Source organism: Carassius carassius, chromosome 18, assembly GCF_963082965.1.
Source record: "Carassius carassius chromosome 18, fCarCar2.1, whole genome shotgun sequence".
In the NCBI taxonomy this organism is placed as follows: Eukaryota; Metazoa; Chordata; class Actinopteri; order Cypriniformes; family Cyprinidae; genus Carassius; species Carassius carassius.
In genome coordinates, this window is record NC_081772.1 from 14,664,282 (window position 1) to 14,691,270 (window position 26,989).

Below are 26,989 nucleotides of genomic sequence, written 5' to 3' on the forward strand. Positions count from 1 at the left end.
CTTCTAAAAAACACAGTAGTCAATGTTTATCTGTGTTTGTCTGTCTCGATGTAGACTCCCTGCCCTTCATTTCACAATCAACAAAAATTTCACTTTTAGTTTCAGAAACACTGTGTATATTTGACAAAGAAATAACACTTGTGAAAAGTCCTTGTGTCACAGTGTCTGGGTTGTGTCCCTGGGTTTCCACTAGATGTCCTCCTTTCTCACGGTGTCTGTCACCTTATCACTTCCTGTCTCCTTATTTGGTCACCTTCCTCCTTGTTTAGGTAATTGATTGTTCCCCACCTGTCTCCTGTTTCCCCATCATCCTTTTGTGTATTTATACCCGGTCTGTCTGAGTCTGTGTCACGGAGTCCTTGTGTATGTTTCATGCTTTCCGTAGTCTTGCCCTTGCCGTGTGTTATTGTCTGTTTTCATGTTGTTTGGATATTCTGGTTTTGACCCTGCCTGGACTGTTTATGCTTTTTGGATTGCCCCTAAATAAACCGCATACCTGCATTTGGATCTCTCCGTGTTTCTTGAATCCCCTTCGTGACAGAAGGACTCCGTCGCACTGAGATCCAGCGGTATGTCTTTTTCCCGTTCCCCAGCCAAGATGGCGGAGCGGAGAGCTAAGTATCTCCGGCTGATCGCCCTCCGCCAAGAGGGCAATGAGGTGGGTGCCCTGGCACAGGTGTTCTGGTCCCTGGCCGAGGGTATGGGATACAACGATGCGGCCTTGAAGGACTACTTCAACGGCGGGCTGGATGATCCAGTGTCTCAGGAGGAGATGGTACAGTTAGAGACACTGGAATACTGGGAGTTTGTGTACTATGTGCAGCATCGGCTTCTGTGGAATGCCCCAGCCACTCCGGTCTCTTCCGGTGGGGCGGTCCCCAGCCCAGCACCACAGCTCAAGATGGCCGCCAATCCAGGGCCACAGCACAAGATGGCCTCCAGCCCAGCGCCACAGCACAAGATGGCCTCCAGCCCAGCGCCACAGCACAAGATGGCCGCCAGCCCAGCGCCACAGCACAAGGTGGCCGCCAGCTTGGGGCCACAGCACAAGATGGCCGACTCAACGCCTGAGTCTCCAGATAAGGTGTCACCGGCTCGCCAACATAGAGGGCGGAGGAGGAGGAGACAGGCGTCTACCGTTCCTCAAGGCCCAGAGGACGTTCCCGAGGCGGTGCCCGATGCTGTTCCGGAGACCGAGGCGGTGCCCGATGCTGTTCCGGAGGCCGAGGCGGTGCCCGAGGCCGAGGCGGTGCCCGATGCCGAGGCGGTGCCCGATGCTGTTCCGGAGGCCGAGGCGGTGCCCGATGCCGAGGCGGTGCCCGAAGCCGAGGCGGTGCCCGAAGCCGAGGCGGTGCCCGATGCCGAGGCGGTGCCCGATACTGTTCCGGAGGCCGAGGCGGTGCCCGATGCCGAGGCGGTGCCCGATGCTGTTCCGGAGGCCGAGGCGGTGCCCGATGCTGTTCCGGAAGCCGAGGCGGTGCCCGATGCCGAGGCGGTGCCCGATGCTGTTCCGGAGGCCGAGGCGGTGCCCGATGCTGTTCCGGAGGCCGAGGCGGTGCCCGATGCTGTTCCGGAGGCCGAGGCGGTGCCCGATGCCGAGGCGGTGCCCGATGCTGTTCCGGAGACCGAGGCGGTGCCCGATGCTGTTCCGGAGGCCGAGGCGGTGCCCGAAGCTGAGGCGGTGCCCGATGCTGTTCCGGAGGCCGAGGCGGTGCCCGATGCCGAGGCGGTGCCCGATGCTGTTCCGGAGGCCGAGGCGGTGCCCGATGCCGAGGCGGTGCCCGATGCTGTTCCGGAGGCCGAGGCGGTGCCCGATACTGTTCCGGAGGCCGAGGCGGTGCCCGATGCCGAGGCGGTGCCCGATACTGTTCCGGAGGCCGAGGCGGTGCCCGATGCCGAGGCGGTGCCCGAGGCCGAGGCGGTGCCCGATGCCGAGGCGGTGCCCGATGCCGAGGCTGTTCCGGAGGCCGAGGCGGTGCCCGATGCCGATGCTGTTCCGGAGGCCGAGGCGGTGCCCGATGCCGTTCCGGAGGCCGAGGCGGTGCCCGAGGCCGATGCCGTTCCGGAGGCCGAGGCGGTGCCCGAGGCCGATGCCGTTCCGGAGGCCGAGGCGGTTCCGGAGGGCGAGGCGGTGCCCGATGCTGTTCCGGAGGCCGAGGCGGTGCCCGATGCTGTTCCGGAGGCCGAGGCGGTGCCCGATGCTGTTCCGGAGGCCGAGGCGGTGCCCGATGCCGTTCCCGAGGCCGAGGCGGTGCCCGATGCCGTTCCCGATTCGGTGCCCAAGACCGGTCTAGAGTCAGGGCTAGTTCCTGTTGACCGTCCAGAGTCGAGTCAGGTCCCAGTGGACTCTCCAGAGTCAGGGCCAGTCACTGATGACCTTCCAGAGTCAGGGCGGGTCACCGTTGGACGTTCAGAGTCAAGTCAAGTCACTGGGTGGGCTGCTGCTCGGGCCTGTTGGACTCCGGCATCGACCACAGGGGGGTGGTGGTCATCCGCTCCGCCCTGGGGGACTCTGGCGTCGACCACGAGGACGTGGTGGTCCTCCGCTCCGCCCTGGGGGGCTTCCGCTCTGACCACGAGGACATGGTGGTCCTCTGCTCCGCCCTGGGGGGCTTCCGTTCTGACCACACGGACGTGGTGGTCTTCCATTCCGCCCTGGGGGGCGTCCGCTCTGACCACGAGGACGTGGTGGTCTTCTGCTCCGCCCTGGGGGGCTTCTGCTCTGACCACACGGACATGGTGGTCTTCTGCTCCGCCCTGGGGGGCGCTTGCCCTGACTACACGGTTGTGGTGGTCTTCTGCCCCGCCCTGGAGGACTCTGGCCTCGACCACAAGGACGTGGTGGTCTTCTGCCCCGCCCTGGGGGGCTTCATGTTGTTTTTTGTTTGTTGTTTTTGTATTTACTCCTGTCCCTGTTCCTCTCTGTAGTCTGGCCCTCCATCCCTCCCCCTGAACCTCCTCCTGTCCGCCTCCCTCCTGGTCTGTTTTGTGTCTGTCGTGGAGCGTCTGGGAGCCGCTCCGTAGAGGGGGGGTTCTGTCACAGTGTCTGGGTTGTGTCCCTGGGTTTCCACTAGATGTCCTCCTTTCTCACGGTGTCTGTCACCTTATCACTTCCTGTCTCCTTATTTGGTCACCTTCCTCCTTGTTTAGGTAATTGATTGTTCCCCACCTGTCTCCTGTTTCCCCATCATCCTTTTGTGTATTTATACCCGGTCTGTCTGAGTCTGTGTCACGGAGTCCTTGTGTATGTTTCATGCTTTCCGTAGTCTTGCCCTTGCCGTGTGTTATTGTCTGTTTTCATGTTGTTTGGATATTCTGGTTTTGACCCTGCCTGGACTGTTTATGCTTTTTGGATTGCCCCTAAATAAACCGCATACCTGCATTTGGATCTCTCCGTGTTTCTTGAATCCCCTTCGTGACACCTTGTCTATGAGTTACATATGTCATGGAATTTGAGGCCTAAACTTGTATGCATACATGCATACATAAAAATTTATGAAGTAATAAAGGACTTATTAACACAAATATTAATTGACCTTAATGAATACTGAATAAATACTACAAACTAAATGCTATCTAATTGTATTTGTTACTTATTTCTTAATTTTTGTATTTGTTTTTAACCTAATTTTTACTCCGCAGCAATGGAATACACATATATACTGTACTGGAAACAACTAGTTCCATAAGTGTACTAAATTTGTAAATTTGTTCATTATGTTTTAACTTAACGTTTGTCCCCTTGGAGTACATTTATACACAAAGCCTGGTTTTGTCAACTTATTAGTTAAAATCCTTAATAGTGAGTGTCTAGAGATACAAGCAAACATAAATGCAAAACTAATCTGCTATAACATTTCTTTTTTCTTGTTTTTCTTGAGATGTACATTTTCAGGAAAATTTTGTTTAAATAAATAAAGGAGCTATTTCTGCTTGATTTGACCTGGTTAGTGACTAAACTAAGTCTTGACAATGCAAGCTATGAGTATGCGTTTCAAAAACAGCTGCCAGACACGACAGGCACCATGATAGGATTTAAAAAAAAAAATATATATTTATTTATTTTTATTAGACAATAAACATAACATACAATAATTACAACAATAACATGACATACAAAAAGATAGCAATCAACAATATTGATTTTACAATATGAGATTTGCTAAGGATTTGTCTGCTGATGATGCAATGACTTTGGGAAAATATAAACATTTCCTCGGATGTCGTGACATGCTTGGCTGCCCTACCCAAGGTTCAAGTCTTATCTTGATAGGCTTCCGTGCAAGTGGTGTTGCAAGGAAAAGTATCTCACTAACGTTAGTTCTCAAAGTTTGTTTTGATGTAGCCTAGTTAACTGTTTTCACTTTTCATTTAACCCATAGCGTTTAACTTAGCATAACACCCTGTACAGTATCTTGAGCCGAACATTATAATATTATTTATTTTTTATAATATAAAATATATTCTACATTATCCAATAAAGTTTAATCATCATAGAGTTTGTGAATCCACACGGTCGGTTTTTGACTAAAATTGAGGATCCGCCTTCGCATCGAGATGATTCGTCCGCGTTTTTACACCGACAGCCTTTCGCGCGCCAACTGTGGGTGTGCGCTCTGTCAGTCAAGATGAGTGACAGGCCGAATGCTCTAAGCCCCGCCTCCCAGCTGCCGATGCTATTTGAGTGAGAGACGGCTGTTTTATTCACCCAGAGCTGGTTGCCGGAGCGTCGTCAATGGGAAGGGAACGCCGCGTTGGAAAAAGCGCACACTGTTTAGCCAAATTTCAACTGCACCATGGTTTGCGCCTCAGTTCCGTGTTTGTGGACTATATTTTGCCTTAATTTATGTTTTTATGTGAACACTGGAATAGCACAGAACACAAGAGAGGGTGAGTGCTAAAGTTTCCTTCATTGCATCCTGACAGTGCGAGAACGAGCAAATCAGTTAGGGCAGATACAGTATCGGCAGTCTGACAGACAGGATTTGTATTAATGATATTATTATCATCACATAAGACAACGAAATACGCCTGACTGTGTTTGATATCATGAGTAGCCTATGTATTTCCTTGACGCACAGACTTTAGCTAATCACGCACGAAGACGAGTGTTTTATAACTGCACACTAATATGATCGACACAATTTGATCCTGTTAAGGTTAACCCTCTTAGCCCTCTTTCTTCTCGTTATCACGTTCTTGTTTTATCGGGAAACACTATATGCTTCCTTTTTACTGCAAAGAGACATCAGCAACACCAAACTTGAAAAGATCGCTTGATGTGCCTAGTTAACCCACCGTACAGCAGGTATACAGTCAATTCTGCAACTTGACTGCAAAATGTAACAGTTATCACGCTTATTATTTTAAAATAGCCTATTCATGGGATCACCTTCAGTTAGTAGTAGTCAAGGATTTGTCCGGGATGAAAATCTTATGCAATCATTAAGCAATAGAAGTGCTTCTGTATTAGCTTAAAAAGTTATCGAGTACAGATTTAGTATAAAGAGCAGTGTCTTTTTATACTTGTCTGCACTGCAAGTATATCACACATCAACATCAAATATATTAGCTACATATATCTTGAGCCGATGGTATCGTGCCTCCTCGCTGAAATATGAAATTAAAGGATCACAACTGTATGTGGTACTATAAATACTGTATAGGTCCAGCTGATCTTATGCTTGTGTATTGTAGTTCAATACATTTCTGTAGTTCAGAGATATATTGATTGAACACACTCAATGACGAATTTATTTAAGCTATCAAATTGATTTTAATAATAATAATTTTTTTTAATGAAGGTACTGATCTCAGCTAATGTCCTTTTGAGAGTTTTTAATTACAATATTTAATCAAGTTAATAATTTTATTATTTAACCAGCTCCATTAAGTCATATGACCACAAAAAAAAAAAAAAAAAAAAAACAGATAACGCTTCAACGAAATGTATTTAAATAACAAAACAGCGATTAATTTTAGCACGCGACGAAGTCGTTCTGTGCGCGCGCGTGCGTATCCGCGTAATACTCAGCGGTTCAAACGAAGTAACTTTACCGATTTCTCGATCTAGTTACACCAAAAGCGAAAGCGGGCCCGTCGGTTGTATTGACTCATGAACAGGTGTCGCGCAGGTTTCAGATGCGCGAGGTGCTTATTGCAATAAATCTCCACCGCTGTCTGCTGAAAATGGGTCAAACTCGCGCGCTCTCTCTCATTTGGTTTGTATATGCGCTCGCTCACGATGTAAAATGCTTCTGGAATATGAGCGAGATGTGTGCCAAATATTAATCCCAATTAAAGATGCATTATTTTAAGTGTGCTCTTTATGTGTCGTTGGCAGTGATCCTGCTGGATTCAAAGGCGCAGCAGACAGAGCTAGAATGGATATCGTCTCCTCCAAGCGGGGTAAGCTGGACACTTTCCAACTTTTATTTTACAGCAAACATTTATGATTTTCACCTCTTCTGTAATGCGTTTACTGCTCGCAGTATTTTGTGTGTACCCTAAAATTATGTGATGGTATGTGTTGTTCTTTTTCCAGTTTTGAGGCTTTGCACCACATCTTAATGTTTCTAAAACGCTAAACAGTGGATACTTTGGTTTTACTTTATGGTTTTGTTTCTTATAAAAGTTGTTTGTCGATCCTAAACTAGTTTTTATAAAGTTTTAAGGAAGGCGTCTAAAACATAGACGCGTTTGTTTTAGAGTCGTTCAACTAAGGCCAACAAAGTGATTTTCTGCTGAACTTAGTGTATTAATTTATTTTCTTAATTATGTTTAGTTGCTGTTGTTTTTTTATAAATCTTAGGCATTTTAACAATTAATTAGTACACAAAATAACTTTTAAAAGTCATGACTTAAAAAAAGTAACAGCAATTTAAAAGTTTAGAATGCAGATTTTATGTTGTTAGTCATGTGATTTGAGTGCATCCAATCTTATTTAGACTTTAAAACTGTTTTTATCTTTGTAACAACATGTTTGGTTTTATTAATTTAACTTGTCTTCATTTCTGTCAGTTCTGCCCACTTTTATTTTTAACTTGCATTCAATGTGGTAAAAAAAGTAGTATTTTGTGTTTGTATAAATTAAAAACTTTTTAATGAGTTAAAACAAATAATAAAAGACACACAACCATTAAGTGTCCAGCATACATGGAATATAAGTATCCCAAGTTCTTTAAAAGAAGCCCAGAAAATTACTTTTGCCGGTGTAACCTAAAGTAGTCAATCAATCCTGTTCATATTAAATAATGTTTTTGACTGAATTAAAAGCAGTTGAATTTGATGTCATCACATACTTTATAGTAAAGTTATCACATATTTTTATAGTGAAGTCTGAAAACATTTTGATTGGTAATGCACATTGTTACTTTTTGGCATGATGCATTTTTTATTTGTTTATTTTTTAAATGTACTTATTAGTGTTTGCATTGATTGACAGATAACAACAATTCTCAGAACTGCACAATAATTCTAGATCACAAAAAATGAATGTTTTATGTTTATACTCTCAACAAGAATTTCAAATTCTTAATTCATGCAAAAGATGTAAAATAAATAAATAAATAAGCACTTGGCTGCAGATTAATTCATGCAGATCATCTTATATCGAGGAGCATTTGTGCATTTGTTCACACGGAGGCCAGCTTTAACATGCTGTAATATTCTCTCTTGCAGTCAGTTCTGAGCATTTTAGTACAGCACATGATGATAATGATGATTAACTGCATTTTGCTTTTTTCTCAGTGGGAAGAGATCAGCGGCTTAGATGAAAACTACACACCCATTCGCACATACCAGGTCTGCCAGGTCATGGAGCCAAATCAGAACAATTGGCTACGGACTAACTGGATTGAAAAGGGCGATGCCCAGAGGATTTTTGTGGAGCTGAAGTTTACCTTGAGGGATTGTAACAGCCTTCCAGGGGTGGTAGGCTCTTGCAAGGAGACGTTCAACTTGTACTACCAGGAAACCGACGTGGAGGTGGGCAGGAATATAAGGGAGAGTCAGTATGTGAAAATTGACACTATAGCGGCGGATGAGAGTTTCACTCAGGGTGACCTGGGGGAAAGAAAGATGAAGCTCAACACGGAGCTGCGTATAATCGGGCCCCTATCCCGCCGAGGCTTCTACCTGGCCTTTCAGGATGTAGGTGCCTGCATCGCTTTGGTCTCTGTCAAAGTGTATTACAAGAAGTGTTGGTCGATTATTGAGAACCTGGCCACGTTCCCAGATACAGATACGGGATCTGAGTTTTCATCGCTGGTGGAAGTGGAGGGCACATGTGTCAATGATGCAGAAGAGGAGGCCGACAACTCTCCCAAAATGCACTGCAGCGCAGAAGGAGAGTGGCTTGTACCCATTGGGAAATGTATATGCAAAGCTGGATTTCACCAGAAGGGAGATGCATGTGAACGTGAGTACTTTATTTTCATTTGCATACATCTGTTGGCATGTATTAGAGCACCGCTGATTAACCTTACGTGAGACAGAAGAAAAGACAATGAAGCAAACAATAAGTTATTATTATGTGTAAGACTCGCTTATGTGTCCATTTACCAAGACAATTCTTGTTCCAATTGTTTGACTGAGTGCCTAAGCATAGAATTACCCCAACGCGAGGTAATTCATCCGAATTACAGCAAAGCAATGCAATAACAAAACAAACCATGCTGAAAAATACAAAGCAGATGAGGAACGATTAATAAAATGAAAAGCAGAGTAAAAAAAACTAAACAAAACAAACAAAAAAAAGCGCGCTTATTGGGCGGAGATAATAATGATGGATTAAATGCGGGAGCAAAAATCCTTGGCACAATAATTGGAATCCCTGTTAGTCGTTTGATTTGTGGGCTCTTAATTTATAACCTTATGCATGTTGACACTAGAATTAAATGATAACTAGCACCCCAGCCTAGTTCTCAGAAGTAGCCCGCTCTCTTTCTTCTTCTCTTTTATTCTCTTTCCATCTGGCGCCGAGCCAAACCATTCGCTCACAAGCGACACTGTGTCTGGAGGAGGTTCAGCTCGTTGCCCAGTTTCTCTCTGGACCTTTCAAATGACCCTGACAGAGAGAGAAAACAAACAGCCAAGGCCCAGGGTTTTTAGGAAGTGTCCAAACCGGAAACAGAATTACAGTTGCCTCTGATATACTCTGAAATTAAGACTAAAACACTCCAAGTGCCATCATTGTCATTAATGGTGCTAAGTGTTGTTTTTTGGCCGTCCACCCTTTCTTCTGCCGATCTGGGTCACCTCGCCTCCGCCTCTATAGATTATCAAGTGTGCTGACCAGTAATGATTTATCAGTTATCTCTGAAAGAATAGCTTTTATGCGGTGCACATACACGTCTGGATTATTAAGTTATCATGTAAAGGGTGCTTCAGAACACTATTATGTTATCAATAGCTAAAATGGGCAAGGCAGCTACACACTGAGAGGTTGTTGCAAAGCTGAAAGCCATTTCAAAAGCCAGAAAGGGAGCAAAGGAGAAAGCTGATGGTGCTTCTATGTAATATGGGCTATTTGGCACAGATTAAGCATAATAAAAGGATGCGTTTTATGTCTTTTTTTTACAATTCCACCCTTTTTTAACCTATTAAACATTTAAGAGTTTTTACTCACTCAAAGCGAAAAATAAATAAATAAATAAAAGTGAAATATGCATGCGGTTTGAAGCAATGCCGAACTCTCAGAAAGTCTCGAATGCTTTTCCAGAGAATTGATCGCTGTTCACGACGCCATCTTACATTCCTCAAAAACAATGTTGCATTTTTCTCGGCAAGCCAGCAACAAACAAACCCTCTCACCCATTTAGATTCCTGACCCCCTTCCATTGTCACTTTATGAGTTGTGCGTCGCTCCTGGCATAAGTGGCTGTGATATTACTGCTGTAGTTAATCTAAATAAAATGAGCATGAGACTGCAGCATCAGCACTTCCTCTTAGCAATCCTCCCGATATTAAATTGCCTGTTCAGTTTTCCCCTGAGCACCAACCAGACTGAAAAATACTGGTGTGTTTTCCCCTTCTGTCAGAGAAACAGCAATGCAGTGCACGGTATCTGGGGCTGAAGGCCTGTGAGTGACAGGGGTCTTTTTAATATGGAGGACTGATCTTTCCAAGTGTATACAGCTCATGTTGCAGCTCTCTCTGTCTTTTTCTTTATCTTTTCTTTCTCTTTCTCCCTCTCAGGAGCTTGGCCAAGGTACTGTGACCCTGTTGCCTTCAAAAGCTCCTGTTTTTACACCACCTTATCGTGTTCTGTTATAAAATCTGCACTATTTATATACGGATACGCACACAAACAGACGCTCATGCATAGAGGATAAAGTCTAAAATTTCTTGCATTAAAAATTGAGTGGGGAAACTTAAGGAGGGCCATGAAAATGTGTTTTGACCATCTCAGTCATCAGATGCCTGATGGAGGATTGTGTGTCTTTCATTTCTTCCTCCTTTTTCTCGTTCCTCTTCCTTTCAGCGGGCATTCGCACAACACACTCTTGCATCTGTTAGTACAGTATTTTAATTGTTTTCTTACGTAAACACAAGTTAAGCAGATGGTTTTGACGAGTCTTGAGCCATGAGTGTGATATGTTTGGGACGCCACCAACTTTTAAAATGTCAAAGTTTTTAAAGACAGTAAACTTTTAAAGGGATGATTCTCCCTGAAATGAAAATTTTATCATCAATTATTTTCTTTCTTCTGTAGAGCACAATATAAGCTATTTTGAAATATATACAATAAATGTCAATGGGGTCCAAAGACCCCACTTACTTCCATTGTATGAATAGAAAACTTCTTCAAAATATCAACTTTTGTGTTCCACAGAAAAAAAGAAAGTCATACAGGTTTGGAATGACAAAATTTTGTTCATCCCATAACTTTTTTTCTCCATTCCTTCATGATTTTCCAGGGATCCGCTCATCACAGTAAAAATAATTAGTGTTATGAATGTTGAAAAAAAAAAAAGCTATTTGAAGTATTCAGCAGCATGCCAGAGTTTATTTGCATAGAGCTCAATCAAAAATCGCATCTATTCAATTGCAAAGTTCTGTTCAACAGTGGTTACTCTGAGAAAATGGAGACACTAAGTCCTTTGGAAGCAGAAAAAGAGTCCTTGTAGACAGACATTGATCTCTTTTATTTCGTTAAGCTTTTGCGAACAATCAGTGGAATGTATGTTGCTCAGTCACATCACGTCATGTTAATAACCGTTAATAATCTCGTCTAAAGAAATGCCAAATATTAACCGATAGTTGACCTACTCTCGCAGTTTGCGTTATTTACAAGGCAAGTCTTTGTTTATTATTCTAAAGGGGAAAAAACGAGCTAGCGTTGGCTAACATGCTAACAGGAGGAGGTACTGGCAACGACAGGCGCTGACACCATCCATCTCCCAGATGTCAAATAGTTGGACAGAAGTTAGTCAAAGCCTGATAGATTGCCAGAACACAGAAGGAGGGCACTAGTTGTGGAGACAAGCTGCAGAAGTAGCTGGGGTGGAGGGACACAAGAGCAAGACCGTGCTTTGCATTTCAAATGATCCTACCAGGAGCTGGGGGCGGGCAGATTGTATAAAGCCCTGACACACAAGTGATTGATAAGGTGTGAAAGTAAAGGCTGCAAACGGTCATCTGTTAGAGAACTGTAAGTGGGCTTAATTATTCAAACTGAGGCAAGTTCCTCGGGGAAGCCTGTTGGGTCTGAAGCTGTCAGGGTTAGAATCATGTGCTGATGGATAATGGCCTCCTCGCCCGGCCAGGGTCTTGGAGAAGAGCGGCGTGCTCCCGGAGCACTGCTTGATTTCCCCCCACGGTTTTGTCAGATAGAAGGTGGCTTTGAACACGAGCAGAGCTGTTATTTTTTTGTGTCGTCAGTCAGGCCTGTCAGTTGGCGGCAGTCCAGTTATTGATGTGTTGTAGGAGCTTCATGTTCGCAATCACATTTCCTGTTGTTTCATTGGATCAAAAAAGTTCTTAGGTAAAATGCAAAACAGGTATTAAACTGTCATTCATAATTAAAGCACTATTCACTAGATTCTCACTAGATTCTTCTAAAAATAATTATATTACATAATAATATATAATAACAAACAAATAAATAAATAAATAAAATGTAGTCACTGAGATAGCATTCACACCATTTTTGCACAAGAAAAAGATAATAAATAAAAAGCATGAAAAAATAACACTGTGCTGTAATTTCGTATTCTGGAGCAAATTACTCTTTTGAACTTTTTTTTTTTATCAATCCAAACAATTCATGAAATAGTCTTGTACTTACTGGCAACTTAGTGGTTTAGCTTAGACTCCCTCGCTCAATGATTCATGCAGCTAGTAGCTACTGGGTTAACTGAATGAACTGTGAGTCATTTTTGATTTGATCTGATTAATAATAGATAATAAAGATACGTCTTAAATTTTTGTAAAATGTTATTCTATATGTTGCAAAAAATTGTTATTCTCTAGCATAAAGAATACAAGGTTGATTTGAATAAAGGGAGTTGAATACACAGTTTTTTGCAACTGTTGTAGACTAACTGATAGTCTAACAATTGTAACCACAGCCTGACCACAGCAGATAACTGTGATTAACCATAAGCATTGACAACAGCACTTCTAAACAACCATCTATATCAAGCAATTCTGTAATTTGTCAACAAAGCTACCTAATGAACCATTATTGGAGCCAATGACTCACATGTCAATTTCAGGAGTCCAGCTTGTGATATTAGCACAGTAAAAAAAGGACATTTTAAATACTAGAACAAGCCTCCTAAGACTTCCTTCCTTCCTTCTCTCTATCTCTCTCTCTCTCTCTCTCTCTCCCTCTCTCTGTAAAAGAGAAAAGTGTTCAGTTATGTAATAAGTTATTGATTTTGCTCTTAGGGAGAGATTGAGCTGCTGAGTCTCCTGCTCTGCTGCTCTCCCAGAGGAGAGTCACTCTGACAACAGACCCTCCCTGATGCTCACTGAGTGTTAAGGCCTTCAACCTGGTCACATATCACTTTCACCCGGTCGCATCGGGCTAAAGCTCCTCTGAACACACACACACACATGCACGCACATGGCTGCTTTGTTGCTTTTAACACAGTGTCCGCTTGTCCAATTGCATCCATTAGTACGGATGAGCAGATAGCAATTTGAAAAGAGAAGTGTGTGTGCCAGCGTTTAGGCAGCTAAAGGGGGTAAGCCTGCCATAGTGTGTGAATGCATGCATAAAAGAGCGTTTGCTTGGGTTTGTCGGGCCAAAAAGACTAAGCCTATCAAAATCTATTTGCGTGTGTGTGCATGCGTGCAAGGGTTGATGGAGATGTCGGGACCTGTTAGTGCTGCTGGAGTTGCAAGGCAGGGTGGTTGCTGGTAGGGGGTCTTTGTTCACAGGGGAAAGAAGCCATAGAGCTGGCTCCTCAGGCAAACCAAGGGTCAACTGCTCAGCTCATCCATCTTCCAGCCTGGCAGTGACCTGTCAGCTCGGCTGCTCACGTTACTAAGCAGAGCAGGCAGGCCTGCATTGTGCAAGCTGCTCTGTTTGCAACCATGTGTAAATGAAGTTAATATTCACTGACCCCATGCCCAGCCTGTGAGCGACCCTGGTGACACCACGAAAATCACGACGTTACAATAAAATGACAAAGATTCCTGGCTATTCACCTCGACATATTTCACATCGCTTCAGTGTTTTTGTTCTCGCTGTAAAAATATGTGGCTTGATCTAATGCTGCATTTCCCTGCTGAGTCAAAAAAAAAAAAAGGATTTCTCTGCTGACTGAGTCATGTTCAGCTTTATTGTGGTGAACTCAAGTTTTGCATTAAACCTAACAGAAATTATGGTCAACTCTGGTGAATCATGAAGGCCCATGCAAAAGCAAAGCTGAGTTTGGGTGTGTGTACTGTATTTTAAAACAAAAAATGGCTGGATATTTGTTATCTGATGTTTTGTGAATATAAGAGTAAAATTTACAGAATTTTAAGGCTGTTGGGTGAATCGAATTTAATATGGAAAACCTTGTACACAGTACATTGAAGAAATGTTTTAGAATATATATTACTATGTAATACCAAAGTAAATGTTCTAAATAAAAACATAAAAAAGGCTATTTAAAAATGTTAAATGTAAACATAATATTTAAAACTATATGTTTTTTTTTTTTTTTTTTTTACTTATATATATATTATATATATATTATTATATATATATATTAGAGCTGCAACTAACGCTTATTTTTTCTGTCGACTAATCTAACGATTATTTTTTCGATTAGTCGGCTACTCTAACGATTATTTTTATTACAATATTACAATAAATAATTAATCTAAATTTCTTTTTTTATTAGCTAATTAATCCTTTGGATAACTTTACAAAAAAATATAAGTACAACTTCTAATATAATATTTCAACCTTTATTCATTTTCAACCAATGTGGTTGAAGTTTTTACAGTATACAAAAATAAAGAGGCAAAGAAAATTATTTTACTATGGTAAATATGAGTTTACGATAGCGTTTATAATTAAACCACAGTAGTCACAAATTTACAGCTGTCTGAGACGTCATGAAATGTTCTTTAGCATCACAAACCATAAAATGTAGTCAGGGTTCTGCAATGGTTTAGCATGGTTTCAAGAGATCTGGAGCAGATTCGGGGTAGCTCGTGGTCTGTGACTGTTGTCTCGCGGCACGCTGTCTTTTAAGGGGCAGTTCACATATCGCGTCTTTTGCGTGCTCAAGTTCATTATCTCCAATGTAGGCACGCGGTATGCGATCTCATAATGGAAGCGACGCGGTTGCGACGCGCATGCGGAAACAGGCGTGTCCGCACCGCATCGAGTTAAAAACATCTCAACTTTTCAGAATGCCGCAAGGGCACCGCGGGTCATGTGACAAGAACTAACCAATCAGTCCCGTAACAACGTTGAAAGCTCAGCTAAGATGAAGGAACAGCTGATCATAGCTGTATATGTATATATTTGAAATAAATTTAGTAGCAGAGCTACTGCAAGCGATTTTTAGTGCTGCAAATCCATTTATCCTTTGCTGAAATTTCCGCGTCTTCATGGAGAGAGCACGTCATGGTTGCTTAGCAACGACAGACGCCCCAGGGGCGCAACTGCCCGAGCGCTTTGGAAAGAAGGCGAAAGCGGCACGCCTAGCGTTTTCCACATGTTTTTAGGCGCGATATGTGAACGGCCCCTAACGCGTGTTCGAAACCAGCGCCAACACAGACTTACTTTATCTTTTATTTTATCCTTACTTCAGCCGCTATGGGTGATAATACCAATAACTTGTAATCTTTACAAGAATATCAGAATCATGCAATGAGCAAGTCTGCGTTTATTAGACACTAAATAATATCACATCAGTTTGTGCTTTTAGAATCGCCGAATCTGCTGCGGTCGTTCCATCACATCTGCAGCAGAGACCTGAACCAGGAAGTTGGTCTCCAGAGCACATGGTAACCAGTTAAACCGTAACACAGAAGAGCGCATTTCCATACTTTTGATAACCGTGGTCTCCGTTTTTGTGATAGAATGCAACTTTCTCCATTCCCAGTATGCCATTACGCGAGATGTAAACAATGTGATGTGTATATATATATATATATTTTTTTTTAATTATTTAAAATAATTTTTGTTTTAAATTAATTGAAATGGTTATTTTTATTTGTATTTATACGATTATTAATTTCAGGATATAATTGCAATTTGATTACTAGAATCACTCTGGAAAAGGATTAAATTAGTAAGAAATTTTAAAATGAACAAACTGTATTTGCATAAAAGGCATCACTAATTTGACGTTTTTCAGAAGTCACAGTGTACTTTTACAGTCGAATCCTCTGAGATAAATGTTTAAACAAATAGCATGCTTATTGAAGCTTTCCAAATTCACATTCAAAGTCATTCCACATTCACGGTCCTCTGCTGGGGCAGAGATGCTGTTTGTTAATGAGAAGCAGACTAAATTCTCTCCTGCTCATAAAATGAGATTAAGGAGAAGAAATGTCACACACACAGAGTGATGTCTCTTAGCCAAGTTATTACTGAATTTAACTTGAAGTGAACACATCGTGCCAAAGAAGAATCAATAAAATTAGAAAGTAATGCTGTTCTTCTACTTTTGTGGGGACAGCTACGAGCAGCATCAAGACTACATGAAACGATCATTTGTCTGAGGAGATGATTATTGGAAGATAGAAATGTGTGCCACATGTTAGTTTTTCATAGATCACCAGCGGTGATGCTGGGAAGTGATTGAGTGCTGTATCATTCAGTCTGTAGCCAGGGATAGAGGCGGGCATTAGAGTGAGCGTGGGTGGCTTTGGGTGTGCGTGGATGTGCGTTTGTTTAAATGGGTGTGCGTCTGTGCAGATTCGGACAGGTCACGGCTGTGTTTGGCTTCGTAATGAGGGACCTCTGCCGGTTTGCCATTGTGCATTCACTTTGTCACCTCTGTCAAAGCTGTGAAGTCATCCAGCCTGCATGTCTCTCGGTGTGTTTGAGAGGGTTCTTCTTAAGAAGATCTTTCACTTTTTATCTTTCAAGTAAAGACCACATTTTGGGGTTGTTTACCACAATGACAGCTTCACTTCAGAACAAAATCTTTGTTGAAAAAAAAAAAAGATGATTATGCAAAACAAGTTTAAGGAGGAGGAATGAAAGTGTCAATACAATTGCTGGAAGCTAAAAATGTGTATGTTTATACTAATTTTCGTCAATCTGAATCAATACAATCCAATTTCGGATTCTGAAAGTTCTTCTGATGACGTGTGTTGTCATTTCTTTAATGTTAAAATCCTCTTTGTTTTCCATTTGCTAATCAATGCAGTAAATCAGGACGAATGACGTAGAAGGACAAGTGCAGTTGCCTCAGGATGTGCTTACATTTTCTATTTTGCAACCAGCTGCAAACAACCAACCAGCATTTACACTAGGAAGGAAGCATTTCATCTGAGGCATTTGAAACCTTATTTCCTAAAAGGCAGCCTTTTTTTTTTTTTTTAAGCGCTTCTTTTCACTGTAAAAGTGACATTTAATGTTTCCTTCTTTTCGGCTATCAAAGAACATATCATATGCCAGGAAAGCCATCTGGGTAGATGCTATAGGGATGCGTTGATTTGTTGTACAGTATTTAACTGAAATGGATCTCTCCTTTTTTTTTTGGTCTGCTTAACAGCAATAACATTTTACAGATTCCTTCTTTCAGTATTTTGCAATAATTGTATGTCCATTCAGACCGTATTTCCAGTGTAATCAAATTTTTTTAGCATTCTGCCTCACATGACAAATGAGGAGCGCTGAAAGATCTCTTCTTGGCAGTGACAATGTCCACCTCCAGCCAACACAAATGTGACTATCAAAGCATAATGCATTCAGCAGTAATTGCAGAGATATAATGTTTCTGCCCTATTCTGTTTAAAATATACATGTAAAAGAGAAGCATTGTTGTGCCATTGTGTTATGCACAAAAGGTGCCATTAAATATGTTGTAAAATGTATTTAGCTTAGCAGCATGCAAACGATTTTAACAGATGCTTTTCCTGAAGGTTTGTGCCAGATCATTTTCCTCAGTGTTTGTTTTTACCCCCCCCCCCCTACACCTCCCTCCCCTTCCCCCCAACCCTTTCACATTAAAATTTGTTATCAGTGTTTCATTCATAGACCTAATTTTCTAGAAATCATGTAGTCTATTTTTGCACTGAAGTGACTTTTTCAAACGAACAGCTGTTTTCTGGCACGTTTCATGATGTTAACATTTTAACTATATTTAGGAGAGAACTCTGACAGGCTTTGATCTGTTCTTTTTGCACAAGTCTTTCTTGTGCCTCTCTCAGGGCTTCAGAGGGCATCCTGATGTGTCCTTTAGCACAGTGAAAGAAAATGCTAATCTTCTCTTTGTTTCTGATGGAAAGCTACTTATCTCTCCTCGACACAGGTAGCTGCCATGAATGAGATTCTTGTCTGCATGTAAAGGAACACACCCCTAATCCAACCTGTTCACTCCCGGTAATGTGTGGGGCACTGTGCGAATAGCTCCGAACAAGATCCATCTTTTAACATTTTAAACTGATATTTTCACAACCCTCTAATCCAACTTTCATCTTTTTTTTTTCTTTAACTGTTACGGTTTCCAGTCTCAGTCTAGCAGTTGTATGAGAAATGCAAAGGCTGCAGGGCCAAAACTAGACTTTTGATTCTTTCCTTGCCTTTGTACCCTCGGCCTGTTTCCTGTAGTTGGGTAGATTTCTAGCCCTCTTAGGGGAAAAGATTAAAATGCTTGCCGCAAGGGCTGAGAGTTTGAAAGGCTTTAGTTTCTCTCAGACTTCTTTCATCAGGGGTGGAAATAATAGTAACTATTGATTACTACTTCTTTTCATAGTCAAAAGTGCACTATTCAAGAGTAAACATATAATGCTTATCTTGTTTGTTTACTTTTTTTACAGCATGAAGCAGAGAAAAGTTTCAATATAATTAGTTTTATAATTAATTTTATTTTTCAGCGGATAACCTGTATTTCGATCCCTTTCCAAGTAGTGTGATCACATACTAGCATGCTGCTCGCTATATAATGCAGAAATGTTATTTGTGTACTGTGCAGAATATGAAAATGTTCTATATATGAAATATGCAGATGACCTTCTACATTTGCCTAAATGAGCAGTATACAACAGAGCACGCTGCAAGAAATACTGTATCCCACAATGCAATGAGCTTGACATGACCTTCCGTTACTGGTGTGATGGGATTTAATTAGATGTATTTTTCTAAACTCATTATTTGATTTAAAATCTTCCACTCAAAATTTGATTTTGTTTTTGTTATTTAGTTATTTTAATAATGTTTTATTTCCTAGATGTTAGCAGGATGTCACTCTTGTGATAAGATGAGGCAATGCGACAATAAGGTGACATAATACTTGAAACATTTACAGGTAAATAATATAGATACTATTTGACATACTTAAAAAAAAAAAGTCGAAATTATTATGGAAAAATACACTTTCTTTTAGAAATAATACACTTTAATATACTTGCTAACTGCAACACTAAATTGCACTAAACTACAGGTTACGTAAAGTAAAACTTAAAATGAAAAATCGACTGACTATTACAAAATGCACAACGTTTTAAAAGTGTACTTAAGTGTGTTAAGAAACATAGTAATGAAGGTGTGCACTATGTATCCTGTAAGTAGCTGTAACTGTTCCATTCTGAACATAGCCTGAGATCAGAAAATAATATGCTGAGGTTTAAAAAGGGCAGTACAGAGGTTTTTAGGAAATTCATCGAAAGAAAGCCAACAACAGAAAACAACTGACAGCACAAGACCAAGAGAAAAAACTGCACTTTCTTTAGGAAAGCCTGTGATCAGGGCATTTCTTCACCTTCCCTAAAGGGAGAACTGTTAGAGAATTTCGTGGTCAAAACGCTAATTTTAGACAAGTCAGCAGTCTGTGCTGTTCAGCTGGACATTGTCTTGAATTTCACCTCTGGGTTGCTATAACATCTCTCGAATAAGTCTTTAAAAATGAGGAGGGATTTGTTGCCGCAAAGGCCAAAAATCTTGTTAAAGCTGATTTTGAGGAAATCAGTATCTAAACCCTTCAGAAGTTTTGTTACAAATGTCTAGACATGCTTTTTGTGTGACTGGCTTGTGCAGAATACATATTAGAGATTAAGATATTATAGTGTTAAATTCTTCCTCTATTATCAGTGCCATGTAAGGAACGCTGAGAGACTTGTTTTTTTCACCTTTAGCTGAACCAGAGGGCTTGACCACTAAAAAGGTAAATTACAAATGCTGGCACCCGCCACCTGCGAAAGACTGTCAGGCTGTTTTAATCTCTTTCTCTGTTGTTCTCTTTAACCTCAACCTGTGTTTCTAAGGGGCCGACTAATTTCTTTGTGCAGTAAATGAGGTTGCTGTTGACTGCTCTGTGTGCCCATGTCAACAAGCACATCCCATTAGCACGCCTTCATGCTAGTGGCAGCTCGAATAAGCCTGTGCTCACCAAGTCCTTCAGCTAACTTTTTTAAACCTGCCTAAGCTATATAGTGTTTTTCCTTTAGGCTTCACAATTTAGCAGCCAAGCGTTTATGTTGGAGGACATGTTTTCAATTCAGAACCGAAATGGGCAGTTAAGTGGAGGATATCATCTCAGTGTCACGTTCATAGATCGGTTACCATGCTCTCAAGAGCCTCTGGCACACGGGGTCATGTAGCGCTAATTCAGTCATGATTACATGCTAGCAGGCATTATGCAGCGTGGCAGAAGAAGGCATATTTGGGCAAGCCTTTTTAATAAAGCTGTCAGGAAGGGGAAAACAAAGCGATCATTTATCTCTGCAGTGGTGGGTTACCGCATTAGCACAATGGTAGTGTGTTTCTTTGACTAGTTCAGTGACAGTATTTGCACGTCTGTGTTGGGAGGGCAGGAATTTGGGCCCCAGAAATGACTGTGTTTGTGCATGTCACTCATAGTAAAACCAGAGAGGTGGAGTGGAGAGAGGTTCTCAGGCAGGCCCACATGTCAGCGCTACATTTGATTTGAGGCCTAATTTGCTGGTTGGTTGCTTGTGTAAACAACTCAGGGAAACTTGGGCTTCTCAGACACCGTGCTAAACAAATCCTGATCACACGGATGTAAAAATAAACCGTCCCTGCTTCAGAGACGTAAAAAGCCAGTCAAGTCGGCAGTCGAGAGTCCTCCTGTTTTGGTGATTTGCGATGGCACTAATCTTAGTGTGTTCACGAGAGAGCCATTGAGTGCTCGCAGCCAGGTCTTGAGCTCTCTAGCTCAGGCAGGATCTTTTCCTCATACAGATTGGCTCAGAGCTGAAAACTAAAGTTAACAGACACACAGACTTACCAGGAAAATGGTTTCTGTCTTTCTTGTCCTATTTCTTTTTTCATCATCTTTCCTTTCCTTTCCTTTCCTTTCCCTTAACTGTCCTGTTTCTTTTTTATAATTTTTCTTTTAATTCCTCCCCTGTTCATTTTCTTTTCTGGTTTGTCCTTTTACTTAATTTTTGTTCTTTCTCTTGTTTATCTTCCTTACATGTCCTTTTTTTGTTCATATTGCTGGCATTTCCTGTTTCTGTACCTGTCTTTTTCATTTTCCTCTTACCCTTCCCTTTAACAGGTTATTTAACTTGTCTTTCCCTGCCTTTCCCTCCTGTATTCAACATTTCATCTCCTGTTAATTTTACCTCTGCTTCTTTCCTCTCCTTCTTTCCTCTCCTTTCAAATGGTTTGAAACCTTTTGTTCAGAGATAAATGGAAAGAAATCTTAATATGATTTGACTATGCACATGCTGTTGAGTATTTATTTTTTGAATGACCTCATTTACACATTGAAAAATGAGTCAAGACTATTAATTAAATGAATCCTAAATTGAAAATACCCATATACCATTAAACCATGGCTATTTCATGGTAAACTTTGCCAGCACCACCTCCTTTCAACAAGAACTAGACTTGCTGCATTCAATTACAAGTCCTCACTGGTTGAGAAAGATCCCAGATAAAATCACATCCCTTTTCTCCACTTCTCAGCCTCAGAAGGCTCTTGTCCTTTACGTTGCACGGCCACACCATGGCATGCTTCTGAACTAAATACACAGTGACAGGGCTTTCGTGCAGCTGAAATGGGGATACGGTATTCCTCAGCCACCCCTCATCTCAACTAGGTGGTGTTTAAAATGAGGAATTCAGCTGACCTCCTGCGCTGCCTCTATTTTAGTCGTGTCACGGAAAGCTGCAGTATTTTTTTACCTTTTTTGCAGGCCTTGAAACAATAATGCAACTACTCAAATCTAAAAACTAGGTTTGGATTTGAAAATCAGTAGTGTTTGTTACCCTGGTAATAATCATTAAAATGCATAGCTGTGAACAAAGTAATATTTATCAAGGGAATGGGGGTGTGTTGGGAGTTTAAGAAAAATCATGTGGGCCAGATTCCCTCTTTAGGCTGAAGGGGGTTTTAAGCAAACAGCTGCTAAGTGTGGATTAGTGGCTCTCAGCAGTGCCGACCAAAAAGCCAAACCGAAAATAGCTTATTTCTCTTTGCTTACTGATGTGAACCAGAAAAATACCTCGGCCCGTGGAATCACCCCAGACTTGTTCTCTGCTGTTTTTTTTTTTCTTTTTCACTTTTTGGAAGGTTGATTAACACCAAAGTTTGTAGTGATGAGTAAAGGGGAAAAATAATTTTATTAGGTATTTAATGTTGTCTAATTATAATGCAAATAGTAATAAATAAAGATGGCACTTCATTGGCAATCCAGCCCATATGGGCATATGAAAAACAGTTTGGGAGTAAATGACTCGTTGTCATTGGAACGTGTGATGGTGATTCTTGTGCATAGCCTAAAGCGATCTGGCCCTAATTTCTGCTTTGTCTCTGATCCCTGGCTGCCTGTGGGATGTCCTTTTTTCCCCTCATAAAAGGTGAAATACTGAAATAATCCATTTAAGTTTCCTATTTTCCACAGTAACCTTGCCTCTAGGACATTTCTAGAGGTGGTGTAACAGCAGGCAAGCTAGTCCTTTTGGGGTGATTATGAATATTAGACCCCTGGTTGATGCAACATATGAGTGTCTCAGTGTTGTTAATGATAGTGCTCAGAGATCGATCCTTTTATATTTCTTAATTATTTTCATTCATTTATCTGTATCTAAGTTTTACCTTTCGTCTTAAAACATCATAGGTGAAAAAAAAGAATAATATGAGAAAATTATTGACAAAATACCTGCTATAATATTAAATTATATTTAGCTTTATTTCATAGTAATTTTAATTACAACAATTTAAACTTATTCCAGGTAAATTTCCAAGGAAAAAATTCTAATTTCAGTTTTAAAATTTTATTTTTTACAAATATTATTCTCAGTTTTAGTTAACTATAACAACACTGGCTATAAATATAAAACTCATTTGTTTAGCACATTTGCATCTGAGAGAACTGAATTCATATTAAAATTTATTTTAAATGCATATGCTGAGATCTGTTCTAATATCTGAGATACATATGACCATGGTCTGAGAATCTGAGAAGCTGAAAGCTGAGAAGCTGAAAAGTCTCCATTTGCACTCCACTGAATCCCAAATCCCAGTTGTGTCTATGAGAAACAATTAAAATATTAAAGAGATTTTTTTATTATTTCATTTTTATGAGAGTGCTTAAGGAGCAGTCTGATCCAAACACTTGATGAAACAAAATATGAACACGTGCTAATTCTCCCTTTCTTTCTCTCCATCACCATACAGCCTGTGGTCGTGGATTCTACAAGTCTTCATCCCAGGATCTTCAGTGTTCCCGTTGTCCCGCGCACAGTTATAATGACAGAGAGGGCTCATGGAGATGTGACTGTGAAGACGGCTATTACAGAGCCCTCTCCGACCCCCCTTCAGTCACCTGCACTAGTGAGTGAGCTGTTTGTGAATCTCTGGTCTTCTTCCTTTTCTTTCCTTCCCTTATATATGTCTTTATATCTGCAAACTGGTGTATCTCATTCCCACTCCCAAGCAACTGTCTGTTTCATGTCAGATGAGATTTTAATTACTAGTGGCACCAGGCACCTCTGTATTTTAGGGGCAATCATGGTCTAATGTTTAGAGTCTGACTTGTAACCCAAAGGTCGTGGGTTTGAGTCTTGGTACCGGCAGTGATTGTGTGTGGAGAGAGTGAATGACCAGTGCTCTTTTCCACCCTCAATAACATGAATAAGCTGAGACCCTCTAGCAAAGCACAGTACCCTCAACAGCTCCCTGGCACTACTGCAGAAATGGCTGCCCACTGCTCCGGGTGTGTGTTCACTGTGTGTGTTTGTTCACTACTCACTGCTGTGTGTGTGCACTTGGATGGGTTAAATGCAGAGCTCAAATTCTGAGTATGGGACACCATACTTGGCCACACATCACGTTACTTTTATTTTGAGGTGCACTGTGGCAATCCTGGCACACTTGGCACCAAGGCAAAAAAAAAAAAAAAAAACTAAATATACATATTAAACAATAATCCTTTTACCTGCTGAGTAGTCTTTACTTAATTTAAGAATCAGACATGAAAAACCAGTCTTATTGTTTTAGTGTAACATGATTTTTTATAATAAAATCAACTTAGCTCAAACATCTGAGTAGGCAGGTGTTTGGATTCAGTTTGAATAGGCATAATGATTGCGGTAATTACAGTCGAAACGAACGGAAGCAGGTCTCAGCAGTTCTTTCCTCTCCCCTCCCTTCTAATAACCACCTGTCCTCTTCTTTCCTCTCCTCGGCCATCTCTCTTTTTGAATAGCACAGCTATTCCACAGCCATTGATGACTTATTTACACAGGCCAGACAAGGGTGAACAGAGGCGGGGAGGGAGTTCAGGGCGAGTCGATCTGCCTGGAAATATGCTCAAGGACAGGTTCAATCAGGTAGGATCCCAGGATGTGCTTCACTTCCTGAAGACAAAAAGATAGAGAGAGTGTATTAAAGCAAGGATTAGTGCTGTACAATATAAAAAACAAACAAACAAAAAAACTTTTATTGCAAGTTATTTTGACAAACATTGTGAATTGTGCTGCAGTATAAACACAAAGCCATAAAATGACATTGAAACAAAAATTACAAACTAACAAGTGCTTTCGACAAAGAAGTAAGTTATATGTTGCCTACACTGTGCTGCCTATAGAAATTACTCTTGTCATCACAGTAACTTTTTAAAATTAATTATTTATGGTTATTTATGTAATATAATATTGTGTATTTATTATTATTATTATTATTATTATCTATCCTGAGTCACATCCTGAGTCCCTTTTGTATTTTAATCATAGCACAAAGGCATATGGTGATGATTTTAATTTGGTTAATTGTGCTATGATGCTACAAGAGACAACAGAGAATGACTAATGAATTTGTGTAGATGAGAGAAACATATTAGACCCTAGCTGTGCTGTTTTGGATCATGGCAAATGTGCAGATGACACATATGTCATGCATTAATCATTCAACTACACTTTACCTCTACAGTATTTTCCACTCTTCTTTATTCCATTACAGTAACTCTCCAACATTTGTCTAACCACTACCTTCCAAAAGAGATGATCACACTAAAACACGATAGTCTAATTGTTGCCCATTGCCCCCCTCAGTCTCAGTCAGAGAACAGAAATTCACCACACAATTACTCTCGTCGCCTCTGCCTTCCTCTTTCTCTTTCCCACCAAATACACATCAGATCTGTTACTCGCCTGACCATGGTCTGGCTGTTGTTACTCTGTCTGGGCATGAAAACATTGCTGAAAAATGAACAAAGAATGCAGGCATCTAGTTTCTCTCTATTACTTACAGAGGGAAATTAATGGTGAAGTCATGCGAGTTGTACAATGTGGAAATGAGAGATAATACACAGGTTTTTTAGTTTTTATTTTTTTTTGAGAGAGAGAAGTTTTCCACAAAGAACACAAATGTTTCTTGAGCACTAAATCAGCATATGCAAATGATTTCTGAATGATCATGTGACGCTAAAGACTGGAATAATAGCTGCTGAAAATTCAGCTTAGCATTCACAGAAAATAAATGAAAATAAATTGTATTACTGTATTACACAGTTTTACTGTTTTTACAGTATTTTTGATTTCAAATAAATGTTGCAACATTAACACATTTTTGCCAAACTTTTGGAAAGTAGTGTAGAACGACAGTGATATATGTAGATGATACCATGCATCGTTAGATCAAAAAGATATAATGTTAAAAAAGAAATCCAGAAAGATACATAAAGAATTAAGGGAGGATTCTAAATCAGAGTGAGTCATAAAGGATGTGGCAGGAGTTTTAGATAATAAGGATGTGAATGGAGGTAAAAAAATGCAAATCCAGGGGGTAAAACTAAAAACTTTTAACAAACACAAATTGCGTCTCTTTTGAAGTGTTGAGCATTCAAAATACTGTCCTCACCAGACTTGTCTTAATTATCTCGGGATTAAGTTATTGCGACCATCTGAATTGTCTGGGCTGAAGATTTCTTCTTCTTTTTTTGGAGGGGGTGGGGGGGATTAAAGCCGCATGGAACTGAATGGTAATTGGGGGTGAATTTACATTCGCTGAATAAACACCCTGATGGACAGCTTTTTAAATGAGCGAGGTGTAAACCTACCGGATCTTAAGCTCTGTCAATACACACTCAGCTCCTCAGAATGCGGATTAAGAGTGGCCTAAATGAAATTTAAATTTCCAAAGGGAAAGGAATTAATATTCACTTGAAGAAAGGTCTGTCATTGTTGAAAGGAAGAAAAAAAAATAGCACAAAGTTTTTTCTGAAATATAAAATAGATTTTTAGCTACAGCACAAAATAATGCCAATGGCATAGCATAAATTCACCCAGTTTACCATAACCTGTGAGGCATCAAGATAAATGGCCGATACTTAGGAAAGCCTGCTGCATACGAGAGAAGCTTTTTTTAAATATTTTTTTTTAGATAGAACGAAAGAAGGGAGTTCTTGACAGCTTTCCTAGATGACATCCATCACTCGACAGCTGCGCGTGGTGTCGGCACTAGCAAAGGTCTGGAATGGGCGGTAGGAGGGTGGGACTTTGTGACAGAGAGAAAAAGAGGAAAAGGGAGAGCAGGAGACATTAAAAAAGTGAGAAAGTAAGAGAAAGAGATAAAGCAAGAGCGCATAACCTACATCCTATCTTTTGAGCTCTCTTCAACCCCATGGAATTATCACCTCTATTCCGTGACATGTCCCTGAGGGTGAGACTTTCTTTTTCCCACAGTTGCTAAGGGACAGGAGTACAGTAATAAAACCAGCCTCTCTCGACCATCTCTCTCCAGCTCCATCCCTCAATCTTTGGTGCTTGGTACCAGTGAAGCCAAAGGTCAGGTACCATGTTTGTAGATTAAGGTTTAGTGGCGAGACTGTTTAAAAACGGTTGACAAGTAGCGGCCCTCTGGGACCCACATCAGAGTGGTGAGTCTTAAAGGGA

The 26,989-nt window shown here is 41.0% G+C and overlaps 1 protein-coding gene across 4 annotated transcripts in view; it reads left to right on the forward strand.

The window, feature by feature from the left end:
• Positions 1-4,703: 4,703 nt before the first annotated feature.
• The window catches only part of LOC132092506 (ephrin type-A receptor 7-like), a 77,199-nt gene continuing 54,913 nt past the window's right edge, over positions 4,704-26,989 (forward strand). For all 4 annotated transcript variants that reach the window (XM_059498759.1, XM_059498762.1, XM_059498760.1 and 1 more), the window contains exons 1-4: positions 4,704-4,890; positions 6,344-6,408; positions 7,750-8,419; positions 23,274-23,429. In XM_059498759.1, the coding sequence (XP_059354742.1) occupies positions 4,797-4,890; positions 6,344-6,408; positions 7,750-8,419; positions 23,274-23,429 (985 nt within the window). In that variant the 5' untranslated portion in view covers positions 4,704-4,796. The remainder of the gene's footprint in view (positions 4,891-6,343; positions 6,409-7,749; positions 8,420-23,273; positions 23,430-26,989) is intronic.